Source organism: Uranotaenia lowii, chromosome 3 (genome assembly GCF_029784155.1).
Source record: "Uranotaenia lowii strain MFRU-FL chromosome 3, ASM2978415v1, whole genome shotgun sequence".
Classification (NCBI taxonomy): Eukaryota; Metazoa; Arthropoda; class Insecta; order Diptera; family Culicidae; genus Uranotaenia; species Uranotaenia lowii.
The window spans coordinates 40,954,745-40,969,594 of NC_073693.1; the positions used below are offsets into that span (position 1 = coordinate 40,954,745).

Genomic DNA, 14,850 nt, shown 5'->3' on the forward strand with positions numbered 1-14,850 from the left:
TTCCGAAGGCTGACAAACCGCTTTAAGGATACGTTTAATGTTGTGGGAATGTTCTGGAAGAACATAAAAGGTTGAGGCGACTTTGATATTATTGATGAAACGATTTAAATTTTGTATTCAAATACGCCAAATCGATTCCATATTGAGAAGCCTACAACTGAAATTTGAAGTTACGTCGAACGGGGCATCAAGCAACAGCAGAGATATGTACAACTTTTGTATAACACAACAAATGTTATTTTTTTAGTAGAATTAATTTATCGGCCTAGCGGTGAAAGGTGATGTCCTTTTTAGTAGGGACATCTAAAGATTATGAAATTTTATTTGGCCGTTATTTAAAAGCCGAACCGTAACCACAGATTTTTTGACGAAACAAGATTGGTTGAGAGTTTGATCGATTTATACATTCTTCCCTCCCCAGGGAAGAGTTGATTACGTTTGAAGTGTGAAACCCCTACCCAGTCAATTACAGCGGAACCTAGACAAACGAATTCCAAAAATTTTGTAATTTTTCGCGCTAAACCCTTATCTGAAGCAAGTTTAACAACCTATGGGTCGATTCAAGATGGCGTCATTTCTTTTTTGCCGTGACAGTTCGCAGGTCCTCTTTACAAAATTTACGAATGAGAAATGGGGTGCGGCAATATTTTTCTTTGAGCTGCTCGATCTAAAAATGGAACTCAAAACTCATTTTAAGGATAGAGAAAAAACCAAGTCCCATTTTATGAACTAAATTTAGCGCATTTTCTGATTTTTAACTGTAATCTCTTCGGGGATAAACAGAATGTTGTAAATTTCTGTTTATTGAAATGATTCAACATGTTTTTAAAACCCTTTTTCTAACACATTTCTTCTGGGCCAACCCTCTTTTCATTGAATGATCTGTGGGAGCTTCTAAAGAATTCGAATAGTGGAATTTAATGTCTGGAAGCTACTTGTGTAATTTCGACCGGAAGCTGTAAAACGACACTTTTCAGAGACAAAAAAAAATCCAATATGGGAAAATCCTCAGAAAAACGTACTGAGAAGAAGAGAAAAGGTTGAACTATTCTAAATTTCAAAAGTATGATATTTCCGAGGTATAAAAATTACGTCGGATAAGTTAAACCTATTTATTACAATATCTCTGTTTTCAGCAGGATTAAAAAACAAAATGATAGTTTTTTTTTTATTTGATGAAACATCTAATTTCTTAACAACTTATTTCTTTTTCAATTTTTTATATCAAAAATTGAGCTGAGGACAGGCGCGGTCTAAGAGTTCGCTCTTGGAGGGAGTGATTTTACAAATTTTCAAAAATTAACCAATAAACATAACTTTAATACTAACGAAAAAAAAAAGATTTTTGAAAAAAAGTGAGATAGTTTAGAATTTTGTACACTTTCATACCTTCTTCATATCAGCGCAAGGTTACTACAGAAAAATTTAATGATTTCATTTTGTGTTTGAAAAGCAAATATTTGAGATAAGATTTTGGCCCAATCAAAGCTAGATTATTAAACTGATTTTAAAATTCTAATATTATTTTTCGGAAATTCGGAAGTATCGTGCTACTTTTTATCAATTCTACAATTATTTTCTCATTGTGGATTTTCGTCGGAAATTTTTATTTCTTAATCTGAATTTACTTCTGAAATAAAAGAATAATATATGATTCTGAACTCTGGAGTATTTGCAATTCTTGTTTCATTGATTTGCTATAGATTTTAAAGCTCTGATTTCAGATTTATAAAATTCTTTCATTTAATTCAAATTGAATTTAAAACTTTCCTTTCTGAAAGCAACAATTTTGCAAACAGAATGTATGAATAATAGTGATTTTTATTATCTACAAGGCACATGTAGAATTTTAAAGTTGGTCAGTTTTGGGTTAAACTATCTTTGATGAATGATAAACTAGTAAACCTACATTAAAACTGAAAGCTGAATAAAAATCGATTTGCTATTCTTCATTCAATCAAGGATTCAGATCTTGTCAAGTTAATTTTATTTCAGAGATACATCGCTTCAAAAAATAGTTTTACAATTTTGAGTTTTTTATATGAAACATTAAAATTCATTCGACAGCTGGGTTAAAGTCTGCAAAATTATTTGGCTTATCGTTTTAAAAATATCACAGATTCAATTTGATTTAAATCATGTATAAAATCCTGTTTAAATTTCCGTTTTTACCTAGAAAAAAAATCAGTTTTTCCTCAAAAGAATATTTTTTGCAGGTTCCGGAAAAGCCTATTCTTGAGTTGAAAACTTTATTTTCAAAAAAATTGTGATGTTCTACAGCTTTGCCGAAAAAGTACACAAATTTGTTCAATAAATTTATACATAGGGGAGAGTGAGGATACTTGATCCCTGGGGATACTTGATTCCTTAGCTATATCTCGAAACTGGAATGTCCTACGGAGACCAAATGTTCTAGAAAAATAATTGTTAAGTACCGTAAAACGGGGTAACTTTGATCACCGGGGTAAATTTAACCAACAATAAACTTTTCCACATTATCATCAATATCTCAGTCAATAGTTTGAATTTTTGAAAAATGTTTTCTACGTTTGAAAGCCTGTTAATTGAGTATCAAAAAGGCAAAATTTGGATTGTATTTGATTTTTTTTTCTGTTAGTAAAAATCTAATTTCAAAATCTTAAAATATCTATTTTTTCCTAGGCTCGCAAACGAACAGCTCTCCTGATGATACCAAAAAGCATTTAGTAGCAAACGTGTTGTTTAATGTGAAAGAACAACTTTTTTGCTTTGTATATGAACTGTTATAGTGCTTATTTTAAAGTCATTTAATGATAAATTTTTGCTATTTAAAAATAAGGACATTTTCCAAGAGAAAGCCCGTATTGGACAAATGGATCCTATCAAATTGTTAACTTTGATGAAAAAATCAAAATGGAAATAGAGGGAGGGCCTAGGGGAATGTGTGAAGGTAAAATTTCATTTGTATTTAAAAGCTCAAACTATTTAGTAATTATGTATTATAATTTTTGCCCCTAAATGTAGCACCATAGTATTTTTTTCCGATAATGTATATTTTTAAAATAAAACCTTAAAAATCAAGGTTAAATTGTTAAACTAGAGCATGTAAATATTATGAAGATGTTTGGTATCCTTTATGATCAAGAAAACTCTTTATAACCGTTAGAATAGAGATCTATCAAAGTCACCCCAATGTATCAAATTCTGAGCAGAGACGAAAACGATTTTCAAATCAAATTTGAAGTACTCTAATAAATTTCTGCATCCATGTTTTACGTTCATAGGAGTCCAGAACTGGTTTTAAAAATATAAAACATGCCACATTCCCCTTAACAGAAAAAATAATCGCAATTTATTGAAAAAAGTGATCAATTTTACCCCGGATTACGGCAATTGAACTTTGTATGACAATTTCACGAAATGTGACTTGAAAATCTTTTTTCATCACTTTAGAATGTTTCTTACTGTATAAAATTGTAATCAAAATATTTGTTCCAATATATCTGTAATTTCCGAATTTGTAACACTCCTTTATTCGTTCGAAGTTGAGCGAGTTTTAAATTCCTACGGGTACAATTCGGTTAACAAATCATTATGAAATTGTTGTTTTTCTATCTTACGTTTAGTGGCTTTTCAATTCGTATCCTTTTGTCTGAAATTTTCAGCTTTGTGCCTGAGTTTTTCACCTGAACTTTCAAAACGTACATTTAGAACGAGCTTTAATAAGTTCTCTAAATATTTCTCACCTTCGCTGGGTCCTTTGCCGTTCAATAAACTTGCGCACCACCGTATTATCAAATAAGCGCTGTAGCCTACGTTCGAATAACGTTAAGTTAAAAAAAAAAAGGTACAAATCTAGTTTCTGTTGGCCTACCTTAGCTGGGATGTAGTGGATATCAACTCTGCTCACTGCTGTACTAATGCATAAAGTTGTACACAAACGTTTGGCGATAAATTCAACTTTAAAAAAAACTTTTGCGTTTCGCAATTCCCCTATTGTGTTTGTTTACAATTTGTCTATGTTTTGCTTCTAGCTTTCCCGCTTAATTAGCAACTCTCTTTTCTCACTCTCTCATCGTCCCAATTTGAGAACTGTCATCTATATGAGTGCGTTCAATGCTGTCGGCACGTTAGGCCCGTTCAGTGACAATATCAATCGTTTGAGTGTAATATGAACTTCATAATACCATATTCTCAAAGCAATGGAAAACTCTAAACTTTTTTCAGAAAAAAAGTTTTCTAAAATGTTAATTATGGGTTCTATTGTTCCCTAGAATTAAAAACGGTATATTCTTCGAGACCGACCGAACCCGCTTGTCCAGTAATAACAAGGTCACGATCGACGGCGACGAGCTGGAGATAGTCGAAGACTTTGTCTATCTCGGCTCACAGGTGACCGCAGACAATGACACCAGCCGTGAGATCCGGAGGCGAATTATCAGCGGAAGTCGTGCCTACTATGGACTCCCACAAGCAACTGCGGTCGAGAAGACTTAGCCCTCGCACGAAGTGTAACCTGTATATGACGCTCACTAGACCGATTGTTCTCTACGGGCACGAGACATGGATATTGCTCGAGGAGGACCTGCGTACACTCGGGGTATTCGAGCGACGAGTGTTAAGAACCATTTTTGGCGGCGTACAGGAGAACGGAGTGTGGAGGCGAAGGATGAACCACGAGCTCGCGCGCCTCTACGGAGAACCCAGTATCCAGAAGGTGGTGAAGGCTGGCCGGATACGCTGGGCGGGACATGTTGCGAGAATGCCGGACGACTGTCCTGCAAAACAGGTGTTGGCTACGAATCCGGTAGGAACAAGACGAGCGGGGGCGCAACTAGCGAGGTGGTTAGACCAAGTGGAGCGTGATCTGGTGAACGTGGGGTGCCCGAGAAATTGGAGAACGGTTGCCATGGACCGAGTGAATTTTGGGAATTATGTTCGTCAAGTTATGTCGTAAGACGGAATACTATGTAAATAAATAATAAATATTCTTCTTCTGAATTGATCGTGATCATTGCTAATGACGAGATTACTAAAATTTATCCAACAATAGTCTGAAGAAAATGGCAAATATAAGTTATTTTCTCTTAATCATAGAAAAAAGCGCCTTTAAGTATGCAATGTCATTAGCGTTGAGACAAACTTATGGAATTTTCTTCTTCTGTCAGTTATAAATTGTGAAATTAGAACAAACATGACCAAAATAGTCAATTGACATTCTGTCTTGGGGTTTTGTTTTATTTTTTCCAAGGATTAAGGCTTCATGAATAAAGGATCAAGTCTCCTTGAGGATCAAGTCTTCCTTGTCTTCAAAAATATTCCTTTTTTTTACTCCCACGAAAATTCTTCTAGTTTATCTACGAGTTCAAGTTTCATTCTAGTTTTTGGAGCATAGAAATTTGAAGTAACACGCTGTCAAAAAATGTAAAAGGGTGCGAGTTGCTAAATTTTTTCAAAAAGATATGGTGAAAATAAGAAAAGGGGATCAAGTATCCCCAATCTCCCCTACCTATTTTTGAAAAATATCTTAAAATCAAGACCTGATCGAAAAAAAAAGAATGTTTGGAATCAGATCTTCAAATCTATCCAAATTAACTTTTATATTGTTTGTACCTCCGAACATATGAATGTTGTTTCCATCAATTTTTGATGGCACAAGGCATAAAAAGTTCAAATTTTTCCGAGCTGCATAAAATTCAAGAGCTGATTTTGACTAATTTGGGATTGCTGAATTGAAATATACATTCAATTTCAGTATTTCAGCTCTCGTATCTGAGATTCAAAGCTAACATTTGAAAAAAGGTAAAACATCTTAAGATAAATTTCTGCCCTTTTTCAAAAAAAAAAAAACTAAAAAGGCAAAAAAGGTTTGAAAATAAACGTTTTAAAACAATGGTCAACTCTCTTGATAACTGTCAAAAATAGTTTGACATTAGAAAAAAATTTACATCAGTTTTCTATTTGATCTTTTTAAAACTAAGAAATCCAGTAATTTGATGAAATTTCAAAGAAATCTAATACCGAAATGAGTTTGCAATCAGGGTCAATTAAAATAAATAAATTAAATAACTAAACTAAAATTTTAAATTTGGAAATCTTTGAAAGTTCATTTGTGATGTCGAAAATAGTTATATTTTTTTCATTTATACTTTCAAAAAAATTGAATTCGCCTTCTAGTTCCAAACCCCGCCTTAGGCGGCATTTACTAAAATTTTCATGAAACCGCATCGAATTGTAACTTTTATTTTTTATTTTCACTAAACGGTCAAAAAGATGTTGTGTTAAGATTCCGTATTGATGACAGCTGTTTGACAAGCGTGTGGCATTCGCATAGAGAAGCTCAAAAACCAATAAATAGGAGAAATTTTATAAAGAAAAAAAATTAACCAATTTTGGTTGAAAATTATGAAATATAAAACTTATAATATTTTGCCTGACAAATCAAATATTTTCCATCAATAGGACCACGCTTCGCCCCCCTTCGCGTTTGGCTGGGGAATATTGCCAAAAATGTGTGAGTGAAGATTAAATGAAACCCTAAATGTTTGCATTGTTTTCTCAGCGTGTGAAATTAGAAAATAAGGAATCAAAATAAGAACTGCAAAGTGTCTAAAACAGTGAGGTTGGCCAGTGCGCGAATCAACCCATTTAAGACTTTTTTATAGTCCATGGTACAGTGATAAAAAATGTGAAAAACGTGATTATTACTAACAACTGTTTTGTTTTACATTGCATCTTCTCTGTGTGTTCGAAGAAGTTTTACAAACAAAATGAGATCCATGAGAAAGTGTTTAGATTTTTTTTAGATTAATTCCCCTATAAGTGAAATAAAAAATCTAATTTCTGAACCGTAGGTCCAATCTCTTTGCTGTCCTGGACAAAATTATTTAAGCTGCTAATTTGTGAAACGTCAAGTTTCTTAAATATCTTTTAATTAGGGCTTGTGATATAGCGCAGTTGGCAAGTCAGTTGCTTCCTGAGCAGCTGTCCGTGAGTTCAGGCCCAAGAGTAAACATCGATCACAGTTGTACCTGATAAGTTTTTCAATGACTGTCCGCCAACTGCATCGTTAATATAAGTCGCGAATCTTTGAGGTTACAATGTGCAATATGAAAATAACTTATAAAAATCAGTTTTTTATCATAACTTTTTAATGGTAGTTTTAAAATCTTTAGAATAATCTACAAAGTTATTCAAATAAACAAATTTTTATTTTCTTTAACATTGTAAAAAAGTACTCTTGTATGTACAGTACTGTTTATAATAGTATAGAAATAGGAAGACACTTCTTCTTTCTTCTTCTTTTCTTTTTCTGGGATTTTCATCCTGTGCGGATGATTCATCCCTAAATAGGAAGACACGCTACTTCGGCTCTGAACTTCCATAACTTTCAGTTCTGATGACATTTGAAAAACATTCTGCATAAGGTAGATTTACAACCACACTAGTATTCCACAAATTATGAGCTTTCAAAAAATTGTGTGGTCTGCGCCTGAGATACAGCAAATCTGCGAAAATCGGACATTTTGGACTTATGCCTTTAAATCAGCAATATCTCATAAACGCCTATTATTGAAATTTTCCAGAGTGTTTGTTGAAATATAAAGCCATCACTTCTGAAGTTTGAAAAAAGATCTATTTATGAGAAACAAATATACGCGAGGTATAATATTTCAGGTATCATCTTAAAAATGCGATTCCTACAGAGTTTTGGACGAATGTTTTCATATAGAAATCTTATTTTATGTACAACATTTATTTCAATCAAAAATTCAAAGCAATATCGTGAGGTTGTGGTTTTGAAACATAATTGAATCATTAATTTTCTTTTTTTTCTTTTCGATATTAATTTTGTCAAACATTTTTTGACTGATTGGTGGATGTAAAAAATTTTGCTCCCATGTACTGTCTAAAATTCTATAGAAATTTTTTTTCGGTTCAACCCTAAAATATTGTACTTCGCGTAACTTTTTATTACATCTATAGAATTGTACAAAAACTTCAAAAATGCTAGTTTGATTTTTCAACAACCGCTCTGCAAAATTCCAGTAATAGGCGTTGCGTAGTTTCAGTGGTATTGCAGTTTGAATAGCAGAAGTTCATCAAGTCCTATTTTTGTAGAATTACTGTATTTCAGGCCACACAAGCTTGAGGAAGCTCAAATTTTGTGAAATAACAGTGTAATAGTTGGTCTATCTTACGCAAAAAAATTTATCTAAAAATATCATCAGAGTAAAAAGTGGAAGTTACGAATCAAATTGACAGTGCGCGTGCTTACCATTTCTATACAATTATGAACGGTACAGTATATTTCGCAACCTTCGACCTTAAATAATCGATTTAACTTTAAGTTCAATCTCATCATGGTTTTGCTTCGTTTTTTTCAGATTTTTTTGGCAGAAATTTAAGTAAAATCGATTTTTGGCGGCACAAAAATAATCAAGTTTTATTAATTTCAAAACAGTTGAATTCATCAAATTGCTCTCAGTGTCTATCTTAAGAAAAATATTGGGCTTAAAAGTTGCGGAAATTGAACGAGGGGAATGCAACCTCTCAAAATACAGGTTTAACAAAGTATAAGAGAGAAAAACTGATCAATAACATGACTGAAAAAAGTGTGCACCAGCCAATGGGAGATACCAAGGATAAAGTAGAAATATTTCTCACAAAAAAGATAAATTTTGTTTTTTTCAAATTTTTTAATGAACTATCATAAAATTGCCTTCATTTTTTCCTTAGAAAGTATTTCCATCATACGGCTGGTTTTTTAGATACACGCATTCGTAACTTCCCATGTCTAAACGGACTAAACTTTAACTGGTGCACTTTCGATAAATATAGTTTGTTTAAAATGATGGTTTTTTTAGATGGATTATATTGGTGCGTGAACTCTTTAGAACTAATTTTTCCAACTTAAAAGTAAATAGAAACCATGCTATCCTGGATTGGAGTTTTAAATGATTTCCTATATAATCAATATTAATATTTATTAATATTTCAATACGCGACAAAACAATATATTGTATATTCAAATTACCGTATATTTTTTAACATACGGATTGTCAATTCGAAATATTCTGATGAATTTTTGTATTTGTAATACACTAACTGGTGAAAAAGTTTTGTAAAAAAATTTAATACGTTATTCACACTGAAGCGTAGTTGTAATCAAAGTCAGTTTTTGCATGGACAAAAAAAAAAAGAACGCACTCTTAATAACCTTAAGAGCTTACTAAGTATTTTCAAGAGTCATACGTATTGTAATAGATTTTTAGCCATTTCTAGAGACATTCGGAAGCTATTGCTGGTTGTAGACTTCAGCTTGGTTCCTCTGTCTTGCTGAACCACTACGGTATTTTGCCTTTTGCTTTGAATTTATTCCCAGTGGTTCATTTTGAACGTATTTTCAAGCAAATTTTCAAATAAAAATATCTTTTTGGCGGTTTTTAACTTGAAGATTATGAATATCTACGGTAATTTTCCTTTTCACCATCTTATCGGATTTAATCGTGTCAAAAATGAATATAAAAAAATAAAACCCTATGTTTCAACGGGGTTTGCAGAGAATTGAATCTTTATCGGCTTACATGAAGCCGGAACAATTTGTTTGTGCAGAGAAGAAGCTATCAATTAAGGTTATTAAAATGCGTACTTTACTGGTAAGAATCGGGTAAAAAAAGAATCAAACGATTTTGGGTTCTTTTTGGACCCATAACAATTGTGCAAGTTTCGGTGGCTCTCGGATTTCAAATGGGTTGTAGCGAAGAATTCGAAATTTTGTATGGAAATAAGTATGTAAAAGTTGACATTTTTGTTCAAAAAATTGTACTGCCTCACTGTTGCACTAAACACAAATTCTTCAAGCTGCATTTTATTGTCGAAGATTCAAATAAACAATTTTGCCTTAGGTTCACGGAACCATAGGGGAGAGTGGAGATACTTGATCCCTTTTTCTTATTTTCACCATATTTTTTTGGAAACATTTAGCAACTCGCACTCTTTTACATTTTCTGACAGCGTGTAACTTCAAGTTTCTATGCTCCTAAATTTAAAACGATACTTGAACCCGTAGATGAACTAGAAGCATTTTCGTGGGAGCATTTTGTTCAGATAATTGATGGATTAATATTAGCTATTGGATAAATATTAGTAGTCTCGTAATCAGAAATGATCACGATCCATTGAGATGAAGAATATACCGGGATCATTTGTACCCATATATAAGGGATCGATTGTACCCAAAATCAACATTTTAGAAAACTTTTTCTGAAAAAAGTTGGGAGTTTTCCATCGCTTTGAAAATATTGTATTTTGAAATTCATTTTACACTCGAAGAATTGATGTATTTGAATAAATATTTTTGTTATAATATTTCAATGTTAGGAACATTTTAAAATGATAAAAAAGATCTTCAAGTCACATTTTGTGAAATTTTTCAAACAAAGTTCAATAACCCAAAAAGTTATTTTGTTAAAATTTTTTGAGCTTCAACCATTGCTGTTTTGTTCCATTTGGCACATTTTTCTAGAACATTTGATCTTTATACGACATTCCAGTTTGGAGATATAGCTAAGGAATCAAGTATCCCCAGGGATCAAGTATCCTCATTCTCCCCTAAAGATGCGGCCATCAAAAGCTATGAAAGCTATAAATTGATAAATTTGATTTGATGGATATTGGGTACTACGATACGTTGGAAACTAGCTGGTGTGATTTCCCATATGCAGATGTGTGTTCGTGTCATTGGCCTCGATTGTCGTGAAAATTGGTATATCGGGTATTTTTGCCGCAAATTGTTTCTGATAAACCCTCCCTACCACAAAAAAGAGGGGAAGACCTATATATTATAGACGAAAAATATGACACAAATCGATAATTTTTCCCACATGTATTTCTTTTCACAGCAATGTATAAAAAAAAAACCATCCCACTACGGTTGAATCTTCCATAGCAAGTCGACGCAGAATCCCTAAACAATAAATGTGAGTGGGTTCTCCTTCTATTCAGCTTGTCTTCAAGTTTGTTTCTCATTACTACAAATAGAATCCATAAGATTTTAAGTGTTTTCTCGATTTGGACAGGAAATGCTTTAAAATTTTTTTTTAAACTTTTGATTTTCAATTTTGTATCATATTTCTTTTCGAAGATGGAGGGGGTCTTTTAAAAAAATAAGTGTTTTGGTTGTGCGAAAATATCCATGTATATATATTTTTTTTCAAGGAATTTAACAGCAAGCTGTCATTCTTCCCGACCCACTGTATATTATATTGATTAGAAATCACTGGAAAAATTATCGATTTGTGAGATATTCTGCATCACTTTGCTATGGTGTCCCCTTTTACAGTGGTGGGAGGGGTCTCTCTACTTATATAATGCATGATGTTGTTGCGAAAAAAAAGTGTTCCAAATTTTATATAAATCCTGGGGAATATTATCGATTTGTGTCATTTTCTCCGTCGATATTCAAGGCCCGAAAAATACGATATACATAGATACCAACTTTCACGACAATCGAAACCAATGACATGAAAAAACTTCTGTATATGGGAAAAGGCGCCAGCTAGTTTCCAACGTTTAATGGCTCTAACCTAATATGCAATGCAGGGGTAGACTGAGTCGATTTTGGGTCATTTGTTTAACTACTCTAACCCCGGGTACTACAAAGCTTCGTTTTGGTTCAAAACTCATCCATGATTTTGTGCAGTATTTTTAAGTAACGTTTTCATGAGTAAATTTGAACTTTTAAGTTTGTATGGGAAAATGGATTACTTTGTACTGAAAAATCAACATCATTTTTGTTTCTTCTGTGGAACTGGTTGGTTTTTGTGTCAATTTATAATTTCTATAAAGGAAATTTTCCGTTGAACAACTTTGTTGAAGACCGTAATTTTATATCTTAGAAGATAAAAAATAATAAATTTTTGGCCTTTGATTTAAGGTTTTGAGAAATTAAAAAATGACCTCAAATCGACTCAGTCTAATTCCATCAATATGAAAAGATAAAAAAAATCAAATCAAGGTATTCAGTTTCGAAATAAACATAACTTTTTATCGATGCACCTCATAGGATCACGGTCTTCGGCAAAGTTGTTCTTTGAATCTTTAACAATTAGATTGAGCTTGAAAAATTTTAGGTTGAGTGCAACAGTGAGACTGAGCGATTTTTTTTAAACAAAAAGTAATTTTTTCCATGCCAATTTCCATACCAACTTTGAATTTTTTACTACAGCTCATTTGAAAGCCTTGGGCCACCAAAATTTACACAGTTGTTATTGGACCCAAAAGAAACCCAAAACCTTTTGATATTTTAAATTTTTTTTTCTACCAGTCGTTAGTGTATTAAAAATACTACAATACATCAGGCATTAACATTCCTAATGTGAAAAAAGATATAGTGATTTGAATATTTTAATACCAAGTGCAAGCTTCATTTTGTCTCGTACTGTACATTTGAAATGGTACTCAGATTTGCTACAATGTCTACCAACAATATAGACAAAACCATCTTCAAATGGGCTTCATGGCCCATGTGCAAGTCGAGTGCCTGGTGTTTGCCAACTAAATGATTGTGATTCACCTCCAATCGTTCCTTATCATATCAATCTCAAGTAGCTATCTAGCTGACTTCTTCTTCTCACGAGAGTTCATAAAAACCGAACCCCGATTCCGGTGATGGCCTCAATCAATCGAACAACCTGAACGACTACTGAAGGGGGCAATCCGGCGGAAACGAAAAACTTTTTTATTATACCTTCTTCCTTCACTCACAACATGAAAATCCTGCTAACGAGTGCAGCAATTCTGCTGGTTTCATCAGCAGTTTTGATTCTGGCCGAAACAAATCAGTGGGGCCGCCGGATTGCCGGAGATCGACTGCTAGCCCGGAACACCATCGTGAACAACTCCCTTCCTGTGCCCATCAAAAGTACCGTTTACCAGTACGCACCCCCGGTAAGTTCCCATTTTTTGCTGACCCTAACCTACATTCTGTAATAAAATATAGAAACAATATCAAATCTGCCACGTTTTACCGTTTTGCTCCCGTTAATCGCGTACTGTTTCTCACTGTTTATGTGAATTCTGTTATTGGATTTCGTTTTTCATCTTCCTGATATTCTGAACGGCTGCTGGCGATGATGGCTGTTCTGGGATGTGCCCGGGAAATAAAAATGCCACCCTTCCTCCTCCATTCTTATGACGACCGACGTCGATGGATCATAAACCATTACAACCCCGACAACATCGGGATCCGCGCAAAAAAAAACACATCTAAATCCTTCAACGACCTCCACCTTGCCGACGACACCATTTGGACCTGGATGGGCGTGTGGGTGGCGTCGCTTCCCGTGGATTTCTGTGTATCATCCGTAGGCGGGCGCCATTCGACCGCCAAACGTGACCCACATCCTGGCCCTCGATAATGTCCGGAACGGGTTGGGCGGTTTTGCGGCACTCATCTCCGGCGGCATTAATCAAACGCGGGCCTCGCTCAAACTCTCCTCCCGGCCAAATTTGGGATTCAATTTTACGGTTGAGATTTACGGCAAATAAAATGGTCGACGGCGACGGCAGCCGGTTTTAGATGATAGAAGGGGTTACGATGGCGGATTCGGTACTTTTTGATATGGCACTGGGGAGTTTGGGTGCTACTATTCCGAACGAAGAGCTTTTAGTGATACTAGCGGAAATGTTATCAGTGAAATTTGTTAGTGGTCCCGGAATACTTGGAACAATAAATGGAAAATAAAACAGGAAAACAAATCTCTTTCATTTCCGCTACGCTTTGTGAAAAGACGCTTCCGGCACAGAGAAGCTTTAGTCGGAAGGGTTTTTTAACATCATATCTAGCTTGAATATAGTGTTCTGTGTACAGGGCCGAATCATCGGTGGCCCGGGCAATTTTTCTCGAGACCCCTTTTAAAAGATTTAAAAATTTATGTATAACATTTTAAATTCTTCAGCCTACAGAGCGTGTACTGTTTGTGTCTGTCATCAAGAAGATTTATTTTTCACTGACTCAGACTCTGTTTTGTTACTGGGATCTATTGCAATCAAAGCTTCTGAAGCCTCTTCTCACACCGTTCCGGTGTATGAAATATAAACAGGATTTTCCCATTAGCTACGGCGTACTGCACAAAATGATCATCTTCGTAATCAGCTGAATTCAATGTTCTTATAATCTTAAAATCCTAATAGTAGACATTAGCCGCCGAGGATAGCGTTTAAGTCTTCTAAGCCAGAGGTCATGAGATCGACTCTAGATTACGGCATATATAGTACTCTTTCTATGGGCTGGTGGTGTTAGCATAAGCAAGCCGCTAGCCATTATATCCTTGAAAAATGTACGCTTTAGTGTTAAGTAGAATTTAGATCTCTTCAAAGAAACATGAAGTTTCACTAATGTGCAAGTTTGCTTCGTGTCCGTTGGCCGAACGGGAAACACGTGACCTATCTCACCGAATATCTTTAGTTGACTGAAGCCCACTCACGGCACGCCAGCTCAACCGTCGTGTGTGTGAGTGTGGTAAGGAAGAAGGAGAGAGATTATCGACTCAGAAAGGCCTTTCGGCCGAGAGTGTCGCGCTCGCCATTATCGGCTACACATCTCCCCCCAACAAAATAATGCAAAAAAAATAGAAACAAAATGGTTTTAGCGGCAAAATTTCAAACTATAAATGAGAAAACTCTCGCATATTTGATTTCATTTCCTCGAAGTTTCATCAAACCATTTTCGTGAGCACAACTTCCATCCCTTTTTGTGCTTATTTATGTGAACCGCTTTAAACTTATAACTTCTTTACTATAGTGACTCTGGAATGACTACGTGTCTCAAATTTGAAGTCTTCTACACACATTAGAAATGTTTCAGTT

General features: G+C 34.4%; 2 protein-coding genes across 3 annotated transcripts in view; one reads left to right on the top strand and one right to left on the bottom strand.

Moving 5' to 3' along the window:
- Window positions 1-14,850, bottom strand: part of LOC129756799 (uncharacterized) — a 510,097-nt gene that overhangs the window by 470,673 nt on the left and 24,574 nt on the right. The gene's annotated exons all lie outside the window — the stretch shown is intronic.
- Window positions 12,650-13,734, top strand: LOC129756805 (uncharacterized). Its single transcript, XM_055753831.1, has 2 exons — window positions 12,650-12,930; window positions 13,351-13,734. The coding sequence occupies exons 1-2, from the start codon at window positions 12,751-12,753 to the stop codon at window positions 13,528-13,530; spliced, it is 360 nt and encodes a 119-aa protein (XP_055609806.1). The 5' UTR covers window positions 12,650-12,750; the 3' UTR covers window positions 13,531-13,734.

What these genes read in the sequence shown, in the direction of transcription:
- LOC129756805 (XM_055753831.1), top strand. Translation starts at nt 12,751, where the DNA reads ATGAAAATCCTGCTAACGAGTGCAGCAATTCTGCTGGTTTCATCAGCA. An exon ending in TTTACCAGTACGCACCCCCG is followed by an intron (nt 12,931 to 13,350) that starts GTAAGTTCCCAT and finishes TATCATCCGTAG; the next exon opens with GCGGGCGCCATTCGACCGCC.